This window comes from Photinus pyralis, unplaced genomic scaffold (genome assembly GCF_008802855.1).
Source record: "Photinus pyralis isolate 1611_PpyrPB1 unplaced genomic scaffold, Ppyr1.3 Ppyr1.4_unclustered_Scaffold7266, whole genome shotgun sequence".
Lineage (NCBI taxonomy): Eukaryota > Metazoa > Arthropoda > Insecta > Coleoptera > Lampyridae > Photinus > Photinus pyralis.
The window spans coordinates 718-20327 of NW_022172116.1; the positions used below are offsets into that span (position 1 = coordinate 718).

The 19610-nt window shown below is 35.9% G+C and overlaps 2 protein-coding genes across 2 annotated transcripts; one reads left to right on the plus strand and one right to left on the minus strand.

Moving 5' to 3' along the window:
• The first annotated feature begins 7962 nt into the window (after positions 1-7962).
• Positions 7963-9848, plus strand: LOC116182735 (glucose dehydrogenase [FAD, quinone]-like). Its single transcript, XM_031503278.1, has 3 exons — positions 7963-8142; positions 8190-8405; positions 8452-9848. Exons 1-3 carry the CDS (start codon positions 7971-7973, stop codon positions 9846-9848), a joined length of 1785 nt encoding a protein of 594 aa, XP_031359138.1. The 5' UTR covers positions 7963-7970.
• A 7088-nt stretch (positions 9849-16936) lies between these two features.
• On the minus strand, positions 16937-19607 carry LOC116182734 (glucose dehydrogenase [FAD, quinone]-like). The gene is made up of 4 exons (XM_031503277.1): positions 19129-19607; positions 18699-19036; positions 18427-18642; positions 16937-18379 (listed from the first exon to the last, which is right to left on the minus strand). Exons 2-4 carry the CDS (start codon positions 18865-18867, stop codon positions 17004-17006), a joined length of 1761 nt encoding a protein of 586 aa, XP_031359137.1. The 5' UTR covers positions 18868-19036; positions 19129-19607; the 3' UTR covers positions 16937-17003.
• Between the last annotated feature and the right edge of the window lie 3 nt (positions 19608-19610).

Sequence of the window (19610 nt, forward strand, 5' to 3'; positions counted from 1 at the left end):
AAATAATTCTTTTGTTAAGGGATACCCGGGGATACCTATAAAAAATATCAAAATGTATATATAGGCTGCCCTCGAGAACACCCTATATACCTAAAAATACGTTTTAGGTTTCCCCTCCGGCTTCTAACCCGTTAATATTCTTAAAGAAAACCCGAGAGGAAACCCTCGAAAAAACCCATGATCTGATAAATAAGCTCTCCAAATTTCTCATTCGTCGTAGCTTAAACCAACTAGTTAAATAAAATAGGTAAGTAAGAGCGAGAGTAGAGTTAAAGTTGATATACTGAGTGTTTCTTTAATTACTTTAAAAGCAGTGTATTTTCTGTTTTTCAGAGAAAAAAATTGACGAGGCTTTTCCTTTCAATTTTCATAATGCTTGATCTCGTGCCTGATGAAACAAATATTGCGCATTTTAAAAAAACAAGTTGTAAATCAGCATATGCATGATTAAAGCGCATTTTTGGTAATGCAGGTCAGTATTTTATTAGCGAAGTTTAAAATTATCGATCTCACGAGTAATTTTGGCTGCGTTAAATAATCAATTTTATTTAATTTCAATTGAGGGTACGTCTCGAGGTAAGTCTTCATTTTGTAAAACAAATCACAAAGTAAATAATAAGTTTTTATACTGGTAGCGCTATCTAACGATACAATTATAGCACCTCCGAAACCCATATCGAAATTATTTTCTTCAATTATCGATCTCACAAGTAATCTAAAGCAAAATAGACTAGTGCCTGCACATCTACACTATAGCAGAAAGCTTTTAGTGAAAATTTGAAGTCTCTAGCTATTGTAGTTGTGGAGATCGAACGCGGACAGCCGGCCTGCCAGCCATAACGAATATAATAGCGTATTTTTTTCAAAAATGCGCTAAAAAACTATGTGCCAACGCCGAGGTATCAAGTTTAAAGATACGGTCGTTTTAATATCATTGACAAGGGGTGCTTTGTGTGACGCAATTAATAAAAATACTTCATAACTTGAGGATTGAGGTGATATTGAACATTTGTTTCATAAAGTATCTATAGTACGAGTAATATAAATACAGGTTTATGAATTTTGTTGCCTTTAGCTATCCCTCTTCTGGGTAACGTTTACGCTCAAAGCTTATTACGAGCGTAACGTGCGAGTAAATATTACTTTTAACGCATTTTAGTGCGATATTGGTTTCATATGGAAGTGGTGAACACGAAGCTGGGATTAAATACCCGTTGTGCAGCGCGCTCTGAATGAAAATCATATACACAAACCCCTATTTCAATTTCCACGATGCAATCTTATGCGAAGCTAATTTCATAACGTGAATAAGGGTACCTACTCCTATAGCAAGTCGTGTATTTACTATTACAGATTTAAAAAATCTGTGGTCCGAAGGGTAGGGCCCCTGTTCAAATCCCACACACCATGGATATTTTTCTGAATTTCGTTAAACTTTCATGTTACAACGCTGATTTCTCGTTATATTTTAATCACGTCACGGATTTTGTAAATATTTAAGACCACATTTTTTTACAAACATCAAACTGGTAAACCTCAACAGTATTGGTACTTTACCCAAGTACCTACTTTACTTCTCATGAAAAATTGATTAGTTTGGGATTACTCATTTATATTGATGGTGATCCACGTTCACGTTATTGTTTGAGACGCTTGAAAGTTATACTGTTAGTAATAACGTTAGGACATCTTAGATAAAATACAAAAATTACCAACAAAAACACAAAACCTCCCCCATACTAATTTAATAGATAAGAAGTAAAAGCCACTATAGTTTCGACCAGAGCTGGGCAGAATACTTTCAAAAAGTATTTGAATACTAAATACTTTTACGACCAGCACAAGCGAATATTAGATACAGATACATTGAAAAGAATTCAAATACTTTAGAAAATAAGTATTCAAATACTTTACAATGTATTCGAATACTATCAAAGGTATTCGAATACTATAAAAAGTATTCGAATACTTTGTAAAGTATTTCATTACCTTACTTTAAAAAGTATTCGAATACTTGTCACTCAAATACATTAAAAATTTAAAATAGTATACTAGATAAAAATTTTAATACTACTTAAAAAATCAAGTTATACCTTGTATGGGGTTAGCTTTTCTTATATATCTATTGTTATATACAAATTTAAGGGGAGTAAAAGCGTAATATTATTATTATATTATTATATAGGAGGTACCTACCAGGACCTTTCTTATACCAGTTATATCCTTAAGAATGCGTGTACCAGTTTTCATAGCGTCGTGCACATGATACGTTCGCCTTTCTGAAATTAATCCTAGCGATTTTGGAACAGATCCTTTATTGACCATCCGTTTGTCCGTGTGCATGATAGTTTGTTTAGAAACTTGCGATCGCTTTGAAAATTGGTACACATGGTCTTAAGGATATAAGAAAGGTCCCTATTGTTTATAAGATTGAGTCAAAAAGTTTCACTCCAGGATCGTTCGGTATTCAGTTGTATCGGATTTAATTTTTTTTTTTTTTTTTTTTTATTAATTTATTTAAGGTGCATTGAACAGCTTAGGTCTTTTACACCATTAAACTTAACTTAAAAATTTACATGAGTGATCTATATCTCATCTAACAGGTTTGTATTTTCTAAATAACCCAATAACTTTAATATGTCTATTTCAAACACATTCGTAATGTCTCTTGGTATCCCGTACTGTATTCGTTCTATATTAAATTTTGTACACTCGCACAATATATGTTCTACTGAGAGAGGTATGTCACAAAAATCACAGTTAGGTGGCGGTGTCTTTTCGTAGATATGTTTGTGAGTCAGTTTTGTATGTTCTAGTCGTAGTCTTGATATAATAACCTGCTGTTTTCTATTTAGCTTCACTTTTGGTTTCCAGTAAGTTGGTGTTTGCTGTATTTTTCGTAGTTTGTTGTTTTGGATGTTTTCCCAGTCCTCATACCACTTTTGGAAAATGGTTGTATTTATGAAATGTTTGGTATCCTCTGGTGAAACTGTACTGTCGTCTACTGTTTGTAATTCGGAAGCTTCTTTCGCCTTTGCATCAGCTTCTTCATTTCCCAGTATACCTATGTGACTTAGGAATCCAAATGAATGTAACGTTTTTGTTCAGTTCTTGAATTTTATATAAAATTTTGTGAATGTCTTTTACGTAACTGTTTGTAGGATATAAATTTTTTATGGATTGAAGAGCACTTTTAGAGTCTGACAGTATCAGGAAATTATTGTTGACATTATTTTCGACAAATTTCAACGCCATTTTTAAAGCACAAAGTTCGGCACTGTAATTTGAACTATATTCTATCAGACGCTGTTTTTCGCAAATGTTTTTATCCGGACACACGAAAGCACTTCCGACTTTTCCACTTTCTTTAGATCCGTCTGTGAAGATCTTTATATAGTCTGGATATTGACTTAAGATAGTTCGTAGTTTTATTTTAAATAACTCTGGCGGCGTGTCTGTTTTGCTACAGGAAGTTAATTCTAGGTTTATCAGTGGAGGATGTGTATAAATTGGAATACTGCTGTAGGAATTTTGCGTAATCATTGTTAGGTTTAGATCAGAGAGGATATTTTTCGCTTGTATTGGTATTGGTAAAATTTGTCCCTGAGAGTGCCGAAATGTATTTTGGTAAAGAGGGAGATTAAAGGCCGGATAGTTCGGGTTAGATTGATTTGAGAGGACATTTATTGTATATTTTAGTAATTTGACTTGTCTTCTGTAGTGCGGGGGAAGAAACCCCATCTTAGCGTAAAGACTTATTACGGGAGTTGTGTGGAAAGCACCCGTTACCAGTCGTAATCCGCTGTTATAGATTGTGTCAATTCTTTTCAAAAGATTATTGTTTGCGGTGTTATATATAATACCTCCATATTCGATTTTCGGGACTATTAGCATCTTGAATAATGTAAAAAGTGTTTTTTCGGAAGATCCCCATTTATGGTGGGCTATTACTTTAATTAAATTAAGTGTAGTTTTGCAGCTGTGGATAGTTTTATTAATATGCTTGGTCCAGTTCATTCTTGAATCAAAAATTATTCCCAAATATTTTATTTCTGATGTGGATTGTAAAAGAATGTTATTAAGACGTAAGTACAATGGTGGAGTAGATCGTTTCTTACTGAAAGTTATGTACTTGGTTTTTTCAGGTGAAAAGGTAAGACCATTATTTTTCGACCATTTGTGTAATTTTTTTATTGATAGTTGTAGTTTTTCTTGGGTAACTTCTGGATTCTCACTGATATTACCAGGTCATCTGCAAATAGATGTGCTTTCACGTTTTTCGGAAGGTTTTGGGATATGTCATTAATAGCTATCTGGAATAATGTTGGGCTAATTACTGATCCTTGAGTGATTCCGCCTCTTTGTTCGCATTCCTTTGATAATGTACCGTTTATTCGAACAAAAAATTTTCTGTTTTGAAGGAAGTTCCTTATAAAATTGCTCATGTGACCTCCTATATTCCATTTAGCTAACGTTTGCAGAATCTTTGTCGTCCAGATAGTGTCGTATGCCTTTCTTATATCGAAGAATACTGCAGTTAATTGTTCCTTGTTTATTAGAGCATTTTTAATGTCTGTATCTAATGCGCAAAGAGGGTCTAGAGTTGATCTATTTTTCCTGAAGCCACTTTGTATAATTGATATTTTATTTGCTCTTTCTAAAAGCCACACGAGGCGGTAGTTAACTATTCGTTCTAGTAGTTAACTATTTGTAGAATCGTTAGTATTAGAAATATAGAAGTATGCAAAGAACAAAAATTGTAGATTTTTTTCCGCTTAATAAGATACATTTATTAATATTCATTCTTTTATAATTTTCGAGTTATAATGCAAACTTACATTTTTTTAAATGGCAACCATATTTGGCTGTTACATTTTTAAAAAGTGCATTTTTTTCTGTTTACATTGATAAGCATAAGGTTCATTGTACTTACTTTGACAAATAAACATAATACAGAACTGTTAGTAAAAACAGAGTTTGCCATGGGAAACATTTTTGTTCTCTTAATTACTGTCTATTACAACATTTAACTTGCAGTTAGTTGTGCGGTGGGGCATACCTTTGTTTTAAAACCAGCGTAAATTACGTCGTTTTTCCAAATCTAACCCATCCTACATATCTTGAAATTCATTTGGTAGAAAATGAAGATAACATTGGCCTGTCCAATTTTCGTCGTAAATGAAAGGTACCTATCTCACTAGATATTGTTTTCCATAGCCAACTCTGTTTACTTAACTCTCAATAAGACGAAAATTACTGCAGGGCGTTTATTTATTAAAGTACATTTAGCAAGCCTTATTATAAAGAGAAAAATTTGCCCTTTTTAAAAATGTCAAAGCCAACTATAACTACCATTTAAAAAAATTAAAGTTTGTATTATAACTCAAAAATTGTAAGATCTAAAAATAAATTAGTATGTTCATCATGTTAAGCATTATAATGTCTAAAACTTTTGTTCGTGTCATTTTGTTGTATTTCTAATAATGATTCTACAACAGTTAAATGAAAAATCACTAAATCTGTTTTTCGCTCATATCTAGTGAACTGTGGATTTTTTTCAAAAAACAAAAGCATATCTTAAATAAGCTCTTAAAGCGACAACTCGCGTGGGATTGCATGGGTAACTTTGTTATTATTAAAGATAGAGAATTGGTTAAATGGGCAATGTTTTGCAGTTTTTGATGCTTATTTAAAATTTTTTTATGGAAATTCAAAATGTCGCATAGGTTCGACGTAAATTCAAAAAAACTAAATTTGGTCATTTCCTTGAATGTCTTATATCATCGAAAGTATAAGAGATATAAAAAAAACTTTTATATAAAAGTGACTGTCTTTAATACGCTTAATTTAGAATTGATGTCAAAAAAAATTCAAGATGGCCACTTTTGAGGAACATTTACCAACTTCCTAAAGTTAAATGGGCGCCGTATTGGATTTTTAGATTACTTGATAGATTTTTTAATTGTCTTTTCAAAGAGCTATTATAACAAAAGATTGAAAATAAGATACCAGTTATATTAACGGTTTTTGTATTTTAATCAAGTAGTCTGTGACGAATAAAAAAAAACAAAACAAAATCTATTCGAGGCAACAAAACAATGAAAATAATTACACCAGATGTTTAAAATACTGGCCATTATTAGTGAAACACACTTCAAGACAGTTTAGTTTAGGAAACCTGTTGCCATTGATGATTATTATTATTATTGTAGTGGTAGCTACTTTCACTTTACTTTTATTTTTTAATTAAGTACTTACCTTTATATAATTTAATGTACTGTACATAATTCGTGAATTGTGACCTGAGCAGCCAGCTTGTTCGTAGGTAGCATAAACCAACCCTTTCTTCGAAACATACGTTGTCGAGAAAAATCCTTTGGAGAATTTGTAAATCATAGTGAGCAGTTGAAGATCCAACGAAGATTACCGGTCCAACTACATGACTTCCCATTATGCCATAAAATACATTAATTAAAAAAAATATTACTTGATTTCAGCTTGAAACTAGAACATGTAGGTTTCCCTGTGACGAGTATAGTGTTCATTATGTCGATTTGAACCCTCCGCAATTAGAAAAATAAGATTCATCTGTCCATATACTCGGACTGGTAAAACTGTTAGTTTCGATATTCTTGCGGATAAACCACCTACAAAATGCGACCTGGGACAATGCATCAATGGTAAAATAAAGCAAAGTGTCTTGAAATGTGTTTAACTGGATAATGGCATGACATTTTTTCGAGGGGGTAGTTTGTAGTTATACGACCATTTGTAGGTATGTAAGTATGGATAATAAGATAGTCAATAAGTGATGTTATAAAAATCAAAATTTTTCTAGGCCTACTTATATAAAATTTTGGAGGGAGTTGTAATGCCCAAACCCCCTCTCATGAGTGCGCCCCTGATTTTTTAAACATCTAATGTAATTATTTTCATTGTTTTGTTGGCTCGAATAGATTTTGTTTTGTTTTTTTTTAATTCATCACAGCCTACTTGATTAAAATATAAAAACCGTTGATATAACTGGTATCTTATTTTCAATCTTATGTTATGATGGCTCGTTGAAAAGAGAATTAAAAAATCTATCAAGTAATCTAAAAATCCCAAATAGCGCCTATTTAAGTTTAGGAAGTTGGTAAATGTTCCTCAAAAATAGCCACCTTGAATTTTTTTGACATCAATTCTAAATTAAGCGTATCAAAGACAGTCACTTTTATATAAAACTTCTTTTTACATCTCTTATACTTTCGATGATATAAGACATTTAAGGAAATGACCAATTTTAGTTTTTTTGAATTTACGTCGAACCTATGCGACATTTTGAATTTACAAAAGGAAATTTTGAATAAGCATCTAATACTGCAAAACATTGCCCATTTAACCAATTCTCTATCTTTAATAATAACAAAGTTACCCATGCAATCCCACGCGATCTGGGACACACTGTATAGTGATCCTGATTTCGGAGGATGTACTAAAACATCAGGAGTCTCAAAGAAGGTCCTGTCGATCATACTTGAGCTTGATTGGGATTCCCAAATAATAAAAAGCTTTCCAAAGCAATCATAACCTTCCTACAACTCCTTGGGGTGGTAATAATAAAATCGTGTGGAAACGTGCCACTTTCAATACTTGTTATGTAATATACTAATTAAAGTTACAGAATAATGGATTTGATATTCCTTGAAGTAGTCTAATAATAGCATAATATGGCATGCTATTTGTAGTAATAAAACACTGCCTACCTACAACTTAAACCTCTTTATCTTTTCCATATTACACGTTCGTGCCTTCGAGTGTCTATATAGATTGTCTTGGCTAATGCTAATGTACATATTTTTGGCGAGTCTATGCCGAATTAGTTTATCAGCGTATCACGGAAATAACGAGGTTTAAGTCGTATCTAAAGCGTATATAACTGTGTTCGCGGGTTAAGGGCGCAGCAAATTTGAAGTACTTAGTTCAATACAATGTTTAGAAAGTTAATGTCGATTCTTCCACTTCTTCTACCGGCGTCTGTGATTTTTGAGGCAGGTGTCAATTATTACGTCAAACTAATCCAAACCGAAGAAAAACGCGCGAAGACGTACCAACTACCAGATGATGCCACCGAATACCGTGCTACTGTAAACACGTACACTGGTAATTTCGCCCTAAATGGTGACCTTTATACTAGTAACTTCCTGCAGAATTTGGAAACTACGACCATATTATTGTCGGCGCCGGATCTTCCGGCGCAGTTATCGCCGCACGTCTTTGCGAGAATTCCACCAAGCGAATTCTGCTCATAGAAGCTGGAGGCAACGAGACAGATCTGACCGACATACCGGCAATGGGGACGCTAGCCCAAACGCTTGAGTACAACTGGAATTACCAGACCACCCCTCAGAACCGTGCATGTCTACGTAAGTAACCACCATTCCACCACTTTCTACTAAACACTCAATTTAGTAAACGATAATAGGCGCTGCGTATACCCGGCGGGTCGAGGTCTCGGGGGAAGCACAATAATTAACAGCCTAATATATTCCAGAGGGTCCGCGGCTGACTACAACGTTTGGGGCTTAGAGAATCCCGGATGGTCATTCGGAGATCTGCTGCCCTTCTTTAAAACTGTCGAAAACTACAAAATCCCCGCCGACTCCTGCTACCACGGTTACGACGGTCCCGTTAACGTGGATTACCCGCGACCACTCCTGAACGCAAAATCCAGCGCCTTTGTGTTCGCAAATCAAGAGCTGGGCATCGAAGTCGGCGACTACAACGGGGCGAATCCCTTACGCGTCGGGGTCGTACAGTCTAATATCATTGAAGGACAACGGGCAAGTACCGGAAGGGCTTACATACAACCCTCGTTGAAACGTTGCCCTAATCTCGAGGTTTTAACACGCAGCTACGCGACCAAAGTTTTAATGAATCCCACAACAAAAAGGGCAAGCGGCGTGTTTTTCGCAAGGGATAAGAAATTTTTCGTTGCAAAAGCCACAAACGAAATCGTGCTCTCCGCCGGGGTCTATCGCTCCCCACAGCTGCTCATGTTGTCTGGCATTGGACCATCGGATCAACTCACAGAGCTTGGAATTCCAGTTCTTCGTGACTTACCGGTTGGGCAATTTTTTAAGGACCATTTGGCCTACTCCGGTTTGGCTTTCTACACGAAGCGCGGCAGCGAGCCAAAGAAACTGGAACAAAATATCCGCGACTACCTAAACTCGAAAGGGCAGCTCACCACCACCGGCGCTTTGGCTTTGGCGTTTGTGCAAAACAATCGTTCCGAACCTGTCCGACGTCCCGACATCGAAATCGCCCTCTTTGAGTTCTCGCAAGATTACGGTTTTCCGTACAAGGTTAACGATCCCAGCAAATTGGTTTCGGTGGTTCCCGTGGTTTTACACCCTAAATCACTAGGTAGTCTCACACTGAACTCGTCCGACCCTTTCATTTATCCGGTGATCGATCCGAAATTTTTATCGGACACCGACGGTGAAGATCGGAAAACTATGTTGCTCGGGATTAGTTATTCGTTAAATCTGTTAAACACGGTCGCGTTTAAGGGAATCGATGCAAAATTGGTACCGGTGCACTTACCCCAATGCAAAAACTACGCGTACTTCTCGAGTGAGTACTGGAACTGTCACATAAATCACTTGAGTGGACCATTTAATCACCCATTTGGGACGTGCAGAATGGGACCTGATGGCGTTGTCGATCACAAGCTAAGAGTCCATGGCGTCGAGAATTTAATGGTTGCAGATGCAAGTGTTATTCCGGTTTCGATCTCGGGGCACACAAGTGCACCGTCTATGATGATCGGTGAGAAGGCGGCTCACATAATTCGATTTGGTTAGCTGACACTTTACCAAACGTTCTAACTTCAACAGTTTCCAAAAATTGAAAGTTTGTTACCCGTTTTTAATTGCCCCTATTATAATTTTTGAATTCTAGAAGGATTTTAGTAAAAGTTCCGTTTTCAGAAATTGATTTCGAATTATTTTCATGTTTACAGTGACTTTTTGCATCCTCGATTTGGAGTAGGTACCTATATTAAATAATCCAAATTTGTGCGTTTATGTATCAATTTCGCAAAGGAAACTGTAAAACACTGTTTTGATAAAGGACTAAGTAAATTGTGTGCTAAAATTAAGGACTTGGATATTGTCTAATGACTTAAAAAACTAAGACAGGGAGCAAAAGGGAAAGATTTATTTATTTAATATGATCTACTTATACAGGGTGGTGACTTGCGTAACGATTTCAATTTAAAATTTATAACATGCGATTATTGGCTCCCCAAATTATTTTAGAGCAAAAATGTATTAAGGTTTTTTGTAGAAAAAATTTTTATTTCAATCAACTGTATTAGTTTTAAATTTTTTGCATGAGAAATACGGAAAATTGGAAAAATAAAACCCCCATTTTTTTCAATAATCTGTGATGCCATGGAAATTTATAATACAAAAACTGCGCCAGTATCAGTCATGCCATGGAATATCTGCTATAAAACAAATCAAATTCTATCAAAAAGTATTATATTTAGAACAGAGAATTGAATATAAAGAAAGACCAATATACTAAAAACGGTTTCCTAATATAACAATTTACAATAAATGTTCGAATAAGTCACCATTAACTGCAAGTCAGTAACCAAGTCGATCATAAAATCCATTTCGAACTGCTGCTACTTGATAACTGGATATCTTTTTGTTTTAGAAAATTCCATGGCATGGTAGATTATTGAAAAAGATGCGGGTTTTGTTTTTCCAATTTTCCGTCTTTATATGAAAAAAATTTAAAACTTACGGTTGATGGGCGTAAAAAATTTTTTCTACAAAAAATTTTAATAAATGTTTGCTCTAAAATAATTTGGGGAGCCAATAATCGCATGTTATGAATTTGACATTGAAATCTCTACAATGCTTTACGCAAGTCACCACCCTGTATAGTTACTATGCGATAAAAAATGAGTTGCTGTCGCGTCACCTTTGGAATTTTTGTTTACATGGGAAATCGTATTTAACTTGAACTTCCAAAGGCGACTCGACAGCAACTCATTTTTGATCGCCCGTTATTCAGCCCTATGATGTATCACTAACGTTAAACTTAACGTGCAGGTTATCTGTCAAAAACGTCATAAATAACGTTTTTTGGCAGATAACGTGCACGTTAAGTTAGACGATTCTGATATATCACAGGACTGATTATGTGCAATATAAATTAAATGTATGGACGAAAAGAAGCAGGACTGTAGGTTTGGAACAGCAAAACGTTCACATCATTTTCCGAGCACCCTGTATGCGTTTTACCCGAACTGCAGGTCCATTTCCAGTCACGTGACGTCATTAACGAAAAGATAACGTGGTTTTGGATAGTCCATTTCGTAGACATATTGAAAATGTATAAGAAATGTTTAGAAAATGTGTAGGGAATTTTAGAAACATAACAAAAAGATGGTTTCGATTGTTTAAGACATTTAATACATTTAATTTTTAAAATTTAAATTAAAACAATTGAGAAAATGTTTCAGAAATGGAAATCAGGAAATTTTTGACACGTAAAGTATTTTGAAAATTTAAAAAATGTAACTAGAATTGTCTAGATCTTTTGCGTTTGACTATTGGAAATGTGTAAGAAATTTGGAAATGGCTGGAACATGTGTAGAAAATGTTAGGAATGTGATATAGAAATGTTTCACAAATAATATTTCAACATGCTCTTTGGAAATATTGGAAACGTTTCATAAACATTGGAAATTTGTACCAAATTTTAGAAATTTGGCAAATACAAAATTTGTAAGAAATTATGGAAATATTTCGTTAGGAGATTCAATGGTTTATGCATTAGATTTTCCGTTGCCAGTGGAAAAGCGTTTCCTTATAAGGAAGAAGTGCACAACTTTTTTATTTATGAATCTATAACTGTTTTAGGAAGGACCCGATGTTACAATTAGGGCTTGAACGGCCTTTATCGTGCTACTTTCTATTGAGAAGAACTTTTCTAAACATAAAATTTGATCGACGGCTAGCTCTAAAATGAATTCTATTGCAATTATCTTATTGAAAATGTTTCCTTTTTTTAAATTCTGAAAATCAAAATGTGAACTTTCTTGTAAGTTGATTTGATTGCAGGCAATAAATACAAAACTACAACAAATATTTCGGGTAGAATATATAATGGTTAATGAATCAGGATCTAGCTCTCTTTGCATTTTGTAACGGGAGCCCTATACCGGCCCCGAAGGCGTATTGCCAATGTATTGTAAGTACAACACCGAGCGGTCCATTTTCTGCAGTGCTCTATGCTTTGGCGATGGTATACGCGCCCCGAAGTTTGAGCGAGCGGATAGTTTATGCTCATTTCGCCTCGGATTTCCCCTTCGGCTCGCTCGGCATTGGTATGAACTCTGTGTTTTGTTACCGAAACATTATAATACGTTCCAGAATTTCTGGTGAGCGGTTAATTTATGCCGATCTCACCTTCGTCTAGCTCGGCATTAGTATGAACTCAGCGTTTTATGAACGAAACCGTATAATACGCTCCAGAATTTCTGGCGAGTGGTTAATTTATGCCGATCTCATCTTCGTCTAGCTCGGCATTGGTATGAACTCTGTGTTTTGTGACCGAAACCGTATAATACGCTCCAGAATTTCTGGCGAGCGGGTAATTTATGCCGATCTCGCCTTCGGCTCGCTCGGCATTGGTATGAACTCAGCGTTTTATGACCGAAACCGTATAATACGCTCCAGAATTTCTGGCGAGCGGTCAATTTATGCCGATCATTGGTGTATAAATACAAAACTACAACAAATATTTCGGGTAGAATATATAATGGTAATGAATCACGATCTAGCTCTCCTTGCATTTTGTAACGGGAGCCCTATACCGGCCCCGAAGGCGTATTGCCAATGTATTGTACAACACAGAGCGGTCCATTTTCTGCAGTGCTCTATGCTTTGGCGATGGTATACGCGCCCCGAAGTTCGAGCGAGCGGATAGTTTATGCTCAGTTCGCCTCGGGTAATTTATGCCGATCTCACCTTCGTTTAGCTCGGCATTGGTATGAATTCAGCGTTTTGTGACCAAAACCGTATAATACGCTCCAGAATACGCTCCAGAATTTCTGGCGAGCGGTTAATTTATACTGATCTCGCTCGGAATTGGTATGGACTCTGTGTTTTGTGACCGAAACCATATAATACGCTGCAGAATTTAAGGCGAACGATTAGTTTATCCGTTTTTTTATATCGGCAAATATTTCGCAAGCGCAAATTTATCCATTCATATCTTGAATCCGATTGAATGCTCAGACTACTGAAGCGTGAGTTTAAAAGTATTTCATGTCAACCTGTGTTCAGATTTATTGCACATATCCAAAAACGATCGCATTGCCCTAGGGGAATTTTCCACTATGCAGGAATTTCTGGATCTCGACGACATTTCACACTTCCAAATCATACGGACTAAAACGGTATTGTGATTTTTTGTATTTTCTTATCATTCAAAAAACCGTAAATTATTACGGTAAGTTCAAGTAGAAAATTTAGTTTTTATATGTGTATTACCTTCCTTTTTTACCAATAATCGACTACACCAAAATTTCTCGGGAAAACACTTTTTCTTATTAATTTTGGTGCGTAGAATCCAAAACAATTCGTACTTTTTCGATCAGACATTTCAATCAAAAATTATACACTAGTATTTTAACGAAATTTAACAGAGAAAAATTCATTAGTTTTTCAGTTAATTAGATTATTTATTAATGTCATATTCGAGTTTCAGTTTGTTAACTTATTCCCATTTAAGTTTACCAATGTATTCGCGCATTAGGAGTAAGATAATTAAAATTGCAAAATAATTAAGTGAATATTATTATAAAACGGTCAGATTAGTTGTAAAATTGATCACTTACGCTACAGAACTTCTGGTAAATTTTATTTTGTTAAATAAATGTCACTCCAAATCATGATTAGGAGATACGAATCTTGGTATATCTTTTGAGGTGTTCGCTACGATATTTCGCTAAAAATCTTCGTGAGAATCAAGCTCGATATTTTAAAAAATTCCTTTTTTGATTTTTTTCTGGATTTTTTTTAGGTTTTCCTAGAAACCGTCCTGAAAAACATCTTAGTATCTAGTCTTAGTCGAGCTAAAAGTATTTCTAGAAATCTTCTTCAAAGGGATTTCCTGGAATCTTACCACCACACATTCTTCCTTTATGGTATTCTAATTAAATCTAATATAAGGAAAGATCTCATCGAAAGGAATTGGTTTCTAAAAACTTTATCTATCCTCCGCGACCTCTTTTCGAGATCCGTGGGGTGGGGTGAAGAAATAGATTTTATCCAGTTTCGAGCATTCTGCCGGCTACTCCGAATTAGGTTTTCCTGCAGTTTTCCTAGTTCGTAGGTAAATACCGGAGTTTTAGACCTTCTGCAGAAGCACCTCTAAAAAGCATTATGCGAGTCACTCTGTAATTGGGAGCAAGCCTGTTGAGGGCCCAGAACAGGGAAAATAAATAAATAAATAAAATCCCACGTGCCATTAAAATTTTGTAAGAAAGATGGAAATAGAATTAAATTTAGGCATTCTTATACACGGTGTCCATTTTTCGAGTGCCACTATGGGGATCTCACTTATCTTACCTTAGTGGTAGACTACAACGTGTGCAATACAAGAATTACATATCTGACTCTGCTGTGGTTACGTCAGGAGTTCCGCAAGGATCTAACCTCGGTCCCCTACTGTTCTTAATCTTCATAAATGTTTTGCCTTCTCTACTTTCCTGTTCGCTGACGATTTAAAGATTTTTACATCCATTTATAGTAATGATGATTGCGTTTACCTCCAAACACAAATAAATAAACTTGGTGAATGGTGTGTTCAAAAAACAATCTTCACTTAAACATGTCTAAATGCAAAGTAGTTTCGTTTTCAAGAAAATCTCAACCTCTTTTACATCCTTATCAATTTAATGATATTCAGTTTAAACGATGTACATCGGTCACGGATTTGGGTGTTATATTTGATCTTAAACTTTCCTTTTCGGAACATATATCGGTGACTATTGCTTCTGCTTTAAAAATGCTTGGCTTTATTATCAGAAATTGTCGTGATTTTTCCAATATTTTTGCTATCAAATCTCTATATGCTGCTTATGTGCGATCCAAACTAGAGTATGGTTCTCTAATTTGGTATCCTTACTATGACTGCCATAAAACAACCCTGGAAGCAGTGCAGCGTAAGTTTCTGAAGTTTTTATCGTTTAAATTGGACAGAGTTTATCCCGCAATTGGTACTGATCATAAACTACTGTTATCTCGATTTCAGGTACATTCCTTAGAAGTTCGCAGAACTCTGTCAAGCCTTAACTTTCTCTTCAATTTGTTACACAATAACCTAGATTGTCCATCTCTTCTTTCCCAAATTCGGTTCCATGTGCCACGTTCTTCGGCTCGTAATGTATATACTTTCAATTGTGCTAAGGCCAATACAAACTTACTTTGTAAATCACCAATATTTGTTATGGTAAGCAACTTTAACAAAATTGCTAATATGTGTGACATTAACACTTGCTCAGTATCTGATCTTAAAAGATTGATGGAATATTTTTAATCTTATTTTTAATCTTGTTTAAGTTTAATACCATTTAATTTGGTTTTTATTAGGTTAGCGGTTAAGATATTAGTATATTTAGTTATTGTGCTTTCTTAGATTAGTAATTGTCCTATAATTGGAATTTGATTCTGTTGGGCAATAAATCATATTATTATTATTATTATTATTATCTTAAGAGATAGAAAGTTGGTTAAATGGGGGCAAAGTTGCAAATTTCCGTGCTGAATAATAATCTGAAAAGAAATTTGAAATATCTTCAATCTTCAATTACGTCTTTTTTTCTCTTTACAACGATATATCACACATACTGGTTCAGTATCACATTTTTCCTAAAAATATAATTTTTCATTTTTTGAGAAGATTGCTTTGGAAAAACAAAACGTTCTTTTGTTGTCAACAAAAGTTTGACAGTTTGATCCATCTGTCTGGTTGCAGCGTTTAGTTGTCAGAGAAGTAGAAAGTCGATTTTCATCTCAACCGCTTGCAAAATGGCTTGCTCATATTCATTGGGTCTATCACCATATTGCTGTCTACATCTTTTAAAAGAACCATATTCGCCCAAGTTTTTATGCAGCAAAGAAAAATACCTCAAACTAGGTTGTTGCCCCTTTGGATAACGCTGCAAGTATGTTGCAGCAGTCATGTGGGCATTTCGATGAGAAGAGAAGTGTAGTAAATTTGGGTCATATCTCTTTGATCTGCATTTGAAAAAGGCATTTTCGCAATACAACTAGCATAAACCTAAATGACACTACATGAAATAAGTCAACCTTTTGTTCACAACAAAAGAACGTTTTGTTTTTCCAAAGCACTCTTCTCAAAAAATTAAAAATTGTATTTTTAGGAAAAATGTGATACTGAACCACCATGTGTGATATATCGTTGTAAAGAGAAAAAAAGACGTAATCTCAAAATGTGAAAATTCAAAATGGCGCCCATAAGAAAAACTAAAGTTGCCACGTGTTTCTTCGTCATCTGGAGAGTTATTAAAAACAGAATGCCATATTTGAAATCTCCATTAAAAAGTGTCCGAATAGTGTGTTAATTAGAAATGTCTACTACGATTAGTTTATCATAAAAAAACATAAAACGAAAATCACAAATTTTTGTTTTTTTGAGATATCTTCAAAACTATTGAAGATATTTGAAATATCTTTTCAGATTCTTATTCAGCACGAAAATTCGCAACTTTGCCCCCATTTAACCAACTTTCTATCTCTTAAGATAAGTGAGATCCCCATAGTGGCACATTTTCTACCGTTAGGTACCTAGTAAAAGTTACTTGGTAAGGGCCGATGGGTAAACGGAAAGAATTAGGCTTGAAAGTGGGGTTATTTTATTTATTTATTGGACAATTGGACAAAAATGATTTTTATACAATTGGCTCAGTGTTAATTATTCCTTGTGATTATGGCAGCTGCTCTTTCTCCAATCATCATTGACGGCGCACTTGTATGTCCCGAAATGGTGTCCGGCATAACACTGGCATCGGCCACCATCAAATTTCCAATGCCGTATACTTTCAGGTTGTAATCGACAACGGCGCCTGCAGACGGACTTGCGCCCATTTTGCAAGTTCCAATAGTATGGGTGAACGTATTACTAAGATACTTAATCTGGCATTTAAAGTATTCGTCGGACAATTCGGAGTGATTCCTACATTCAGGTCGCCGAATTTCTATCAGTTCGGCGTTGACTTCCTTGAACGCCTTTGTTTCTATCAACGACTGTACATACCTAATGCCCTCGAGCATTACTTTCACATCCTCGTCGTTAGGATCAGACCAAAAATTTGGATCGACGAGTGGATAGTCGAATGGATCCGTGGACTGTAACGTAACGCTTCCATGTGACTTGGGATGCAACAAAACGGGAACTATAATAACAGTCTGGTTATTATTACCCCTATACATAACTATCTCTATGTCAGGACGTTGCACTTCCGTTGATAAACTACTCTTCAAAAATACCACCCCTAATGCACCACCCTCGGTAAGTTCCCCCCTTCCATTCAAATAGTCTCGTACCTTGTCGCGCAATTGCCGCTCTACGTTAGAGTGATTTGTGTGCACAGTTAATCCAACGTATGACAAGTGATCTTTAAAGAAATTACCGACCGGTAAGTCCTGAACGACCGGAATGTTAAGGTTTGCGAGATGACTTGCCGGTCCAATCCCCGACAGCATCAGTAATTGTGGAGAACGGTATGTGCCGGCCGAAAGTACAATTTCACTTCGAGATTTCGCAACGAAGTACCTTTTGAACCGCGCAAAGATTACCCCGTAAGCCTCTTTGGTTGTCGCGTTGATCAGTATCTTTGTAACGTAGCTGTGGGGCAATATGTGAAGATTGCGGCGATGCCTCCACGCCCGTCTCAAATACGCTCGGCCGGTACTGCAGCGTTGTCCCAGGATGTTGTTAACTTGTACTCTTCCCGCACGTAACGGATTGTCACCATTATAATCGCCAATTTCTTGGCCCAGTTCGCGATTCGCGTCCAGAAACGTGGGCGTTTTCGGATTGATTGGTTCTGAAAAGTCGACACTCACAGGACCACTGTATCCGTGCAAGTCCCTATCGCCGTCAATTTGATAATTTTCGAGCTTTTTGAAGGCTGCCAGGATATTCTCGTAGTTCCAATCACTTTCTCCCGAAGGATCCCAGCGGTCGTAATCGGCCTTGCAACCTCTAGCGTAAAACAAACCGTTAATAATCGTCGAACCTCCCAGTCCTCTTCCCGCCCGATAACTACAGAGTCCATTCAGCGCTGTTACGTCAACAGGTCAATTTAGGTTTGCTAAGGGGGATACTTACAAAGACAGGATTTGTTCTGCACAACACTCTTGTAATTCCAATTGTATTGAAGGTCCTCTGTTATCGCACTCATTGCTGGAATATCTGTAAAATCGCTCTCGTAGCCGCCAGCGTCTAACAGTAGTACGTGTTTTTCACAATCTTCCGACAACCTAGCGGCTACGATAGCACCTGCTGATCCTGCTCCTATAACGATGTGGGTAAATGTTCCCAGTTCTACAAATATAATACTTTATATACTGCTAGAAACAGTATTTCATCTAGGTACCTACCGTATTGGGTCTTACTCCACGGTCGATAGGCATCGGAATCGACTGGTAAAGTGTACGTCTCTGCCCGTTCAGTTTCCGCTTGAATTAGCCGAACCAAATATTCAGTTCTTAAATCTCTATAACTATAAGTTGAGGAAAGCGGCAAAATTAGGAGCAGGATGATATTCATTGCGGCTGTGAAGAGTCACTTCGATCAGATTTAGTTTTTATATTGAATTAACCTGTACTAAGATAAGGAGTAACTGCGTATGTTTGAGCGGAGGTATTAACAACTTCTAGGAATTTTTGGGCAATTGTTTGCGGAAATAATCTCTCCTAATAAAATGGTAAAACAGCACCTGAATGTATTTACTGTTAGTACATGGTTTTAATTATACAATGTTGTTTTGTAACTGTCGTTGTCTATTTGTTGAGATTACTCGTTACTTACTTTGCGAAAGTGTCGACAAATTTTCTGGGAGCAAATGCCACGAGGGAAAATTTTCTGGAGACGAATTTTCCGAACAAGAATCTTCCGGTGCGAGTTTTGTGATGCGAACCAAATAAATGAAAGGGCGGGTTGTACAGGGTGTTCCATTAATAATGGTCACAGGCTGACTTTTTTTCTAAAATATACCCAACAAACATCCATAAACATACAGCATAGCAATCTTGCATCATTTTGGTGCAGCACATATTGCTAATGTAATGTAAAGTCTGGAACTATCGCGATAATTCTTTTAGTAAAGGTTTTTGAAAGAAATCCTCGAAAATAAACATTTTTTATCTTAAATAAGGTACACAGTAGGCGCTCGGTAATCACGCACCGAAGATTTTTCACATATCGGATTACTGGATTAGTGGATATAAAGCATTTTTAGCGAATTTTCCAACGAAGTTGGGTGCGCTATTGCAGCCACTTTCTCTGTCCGT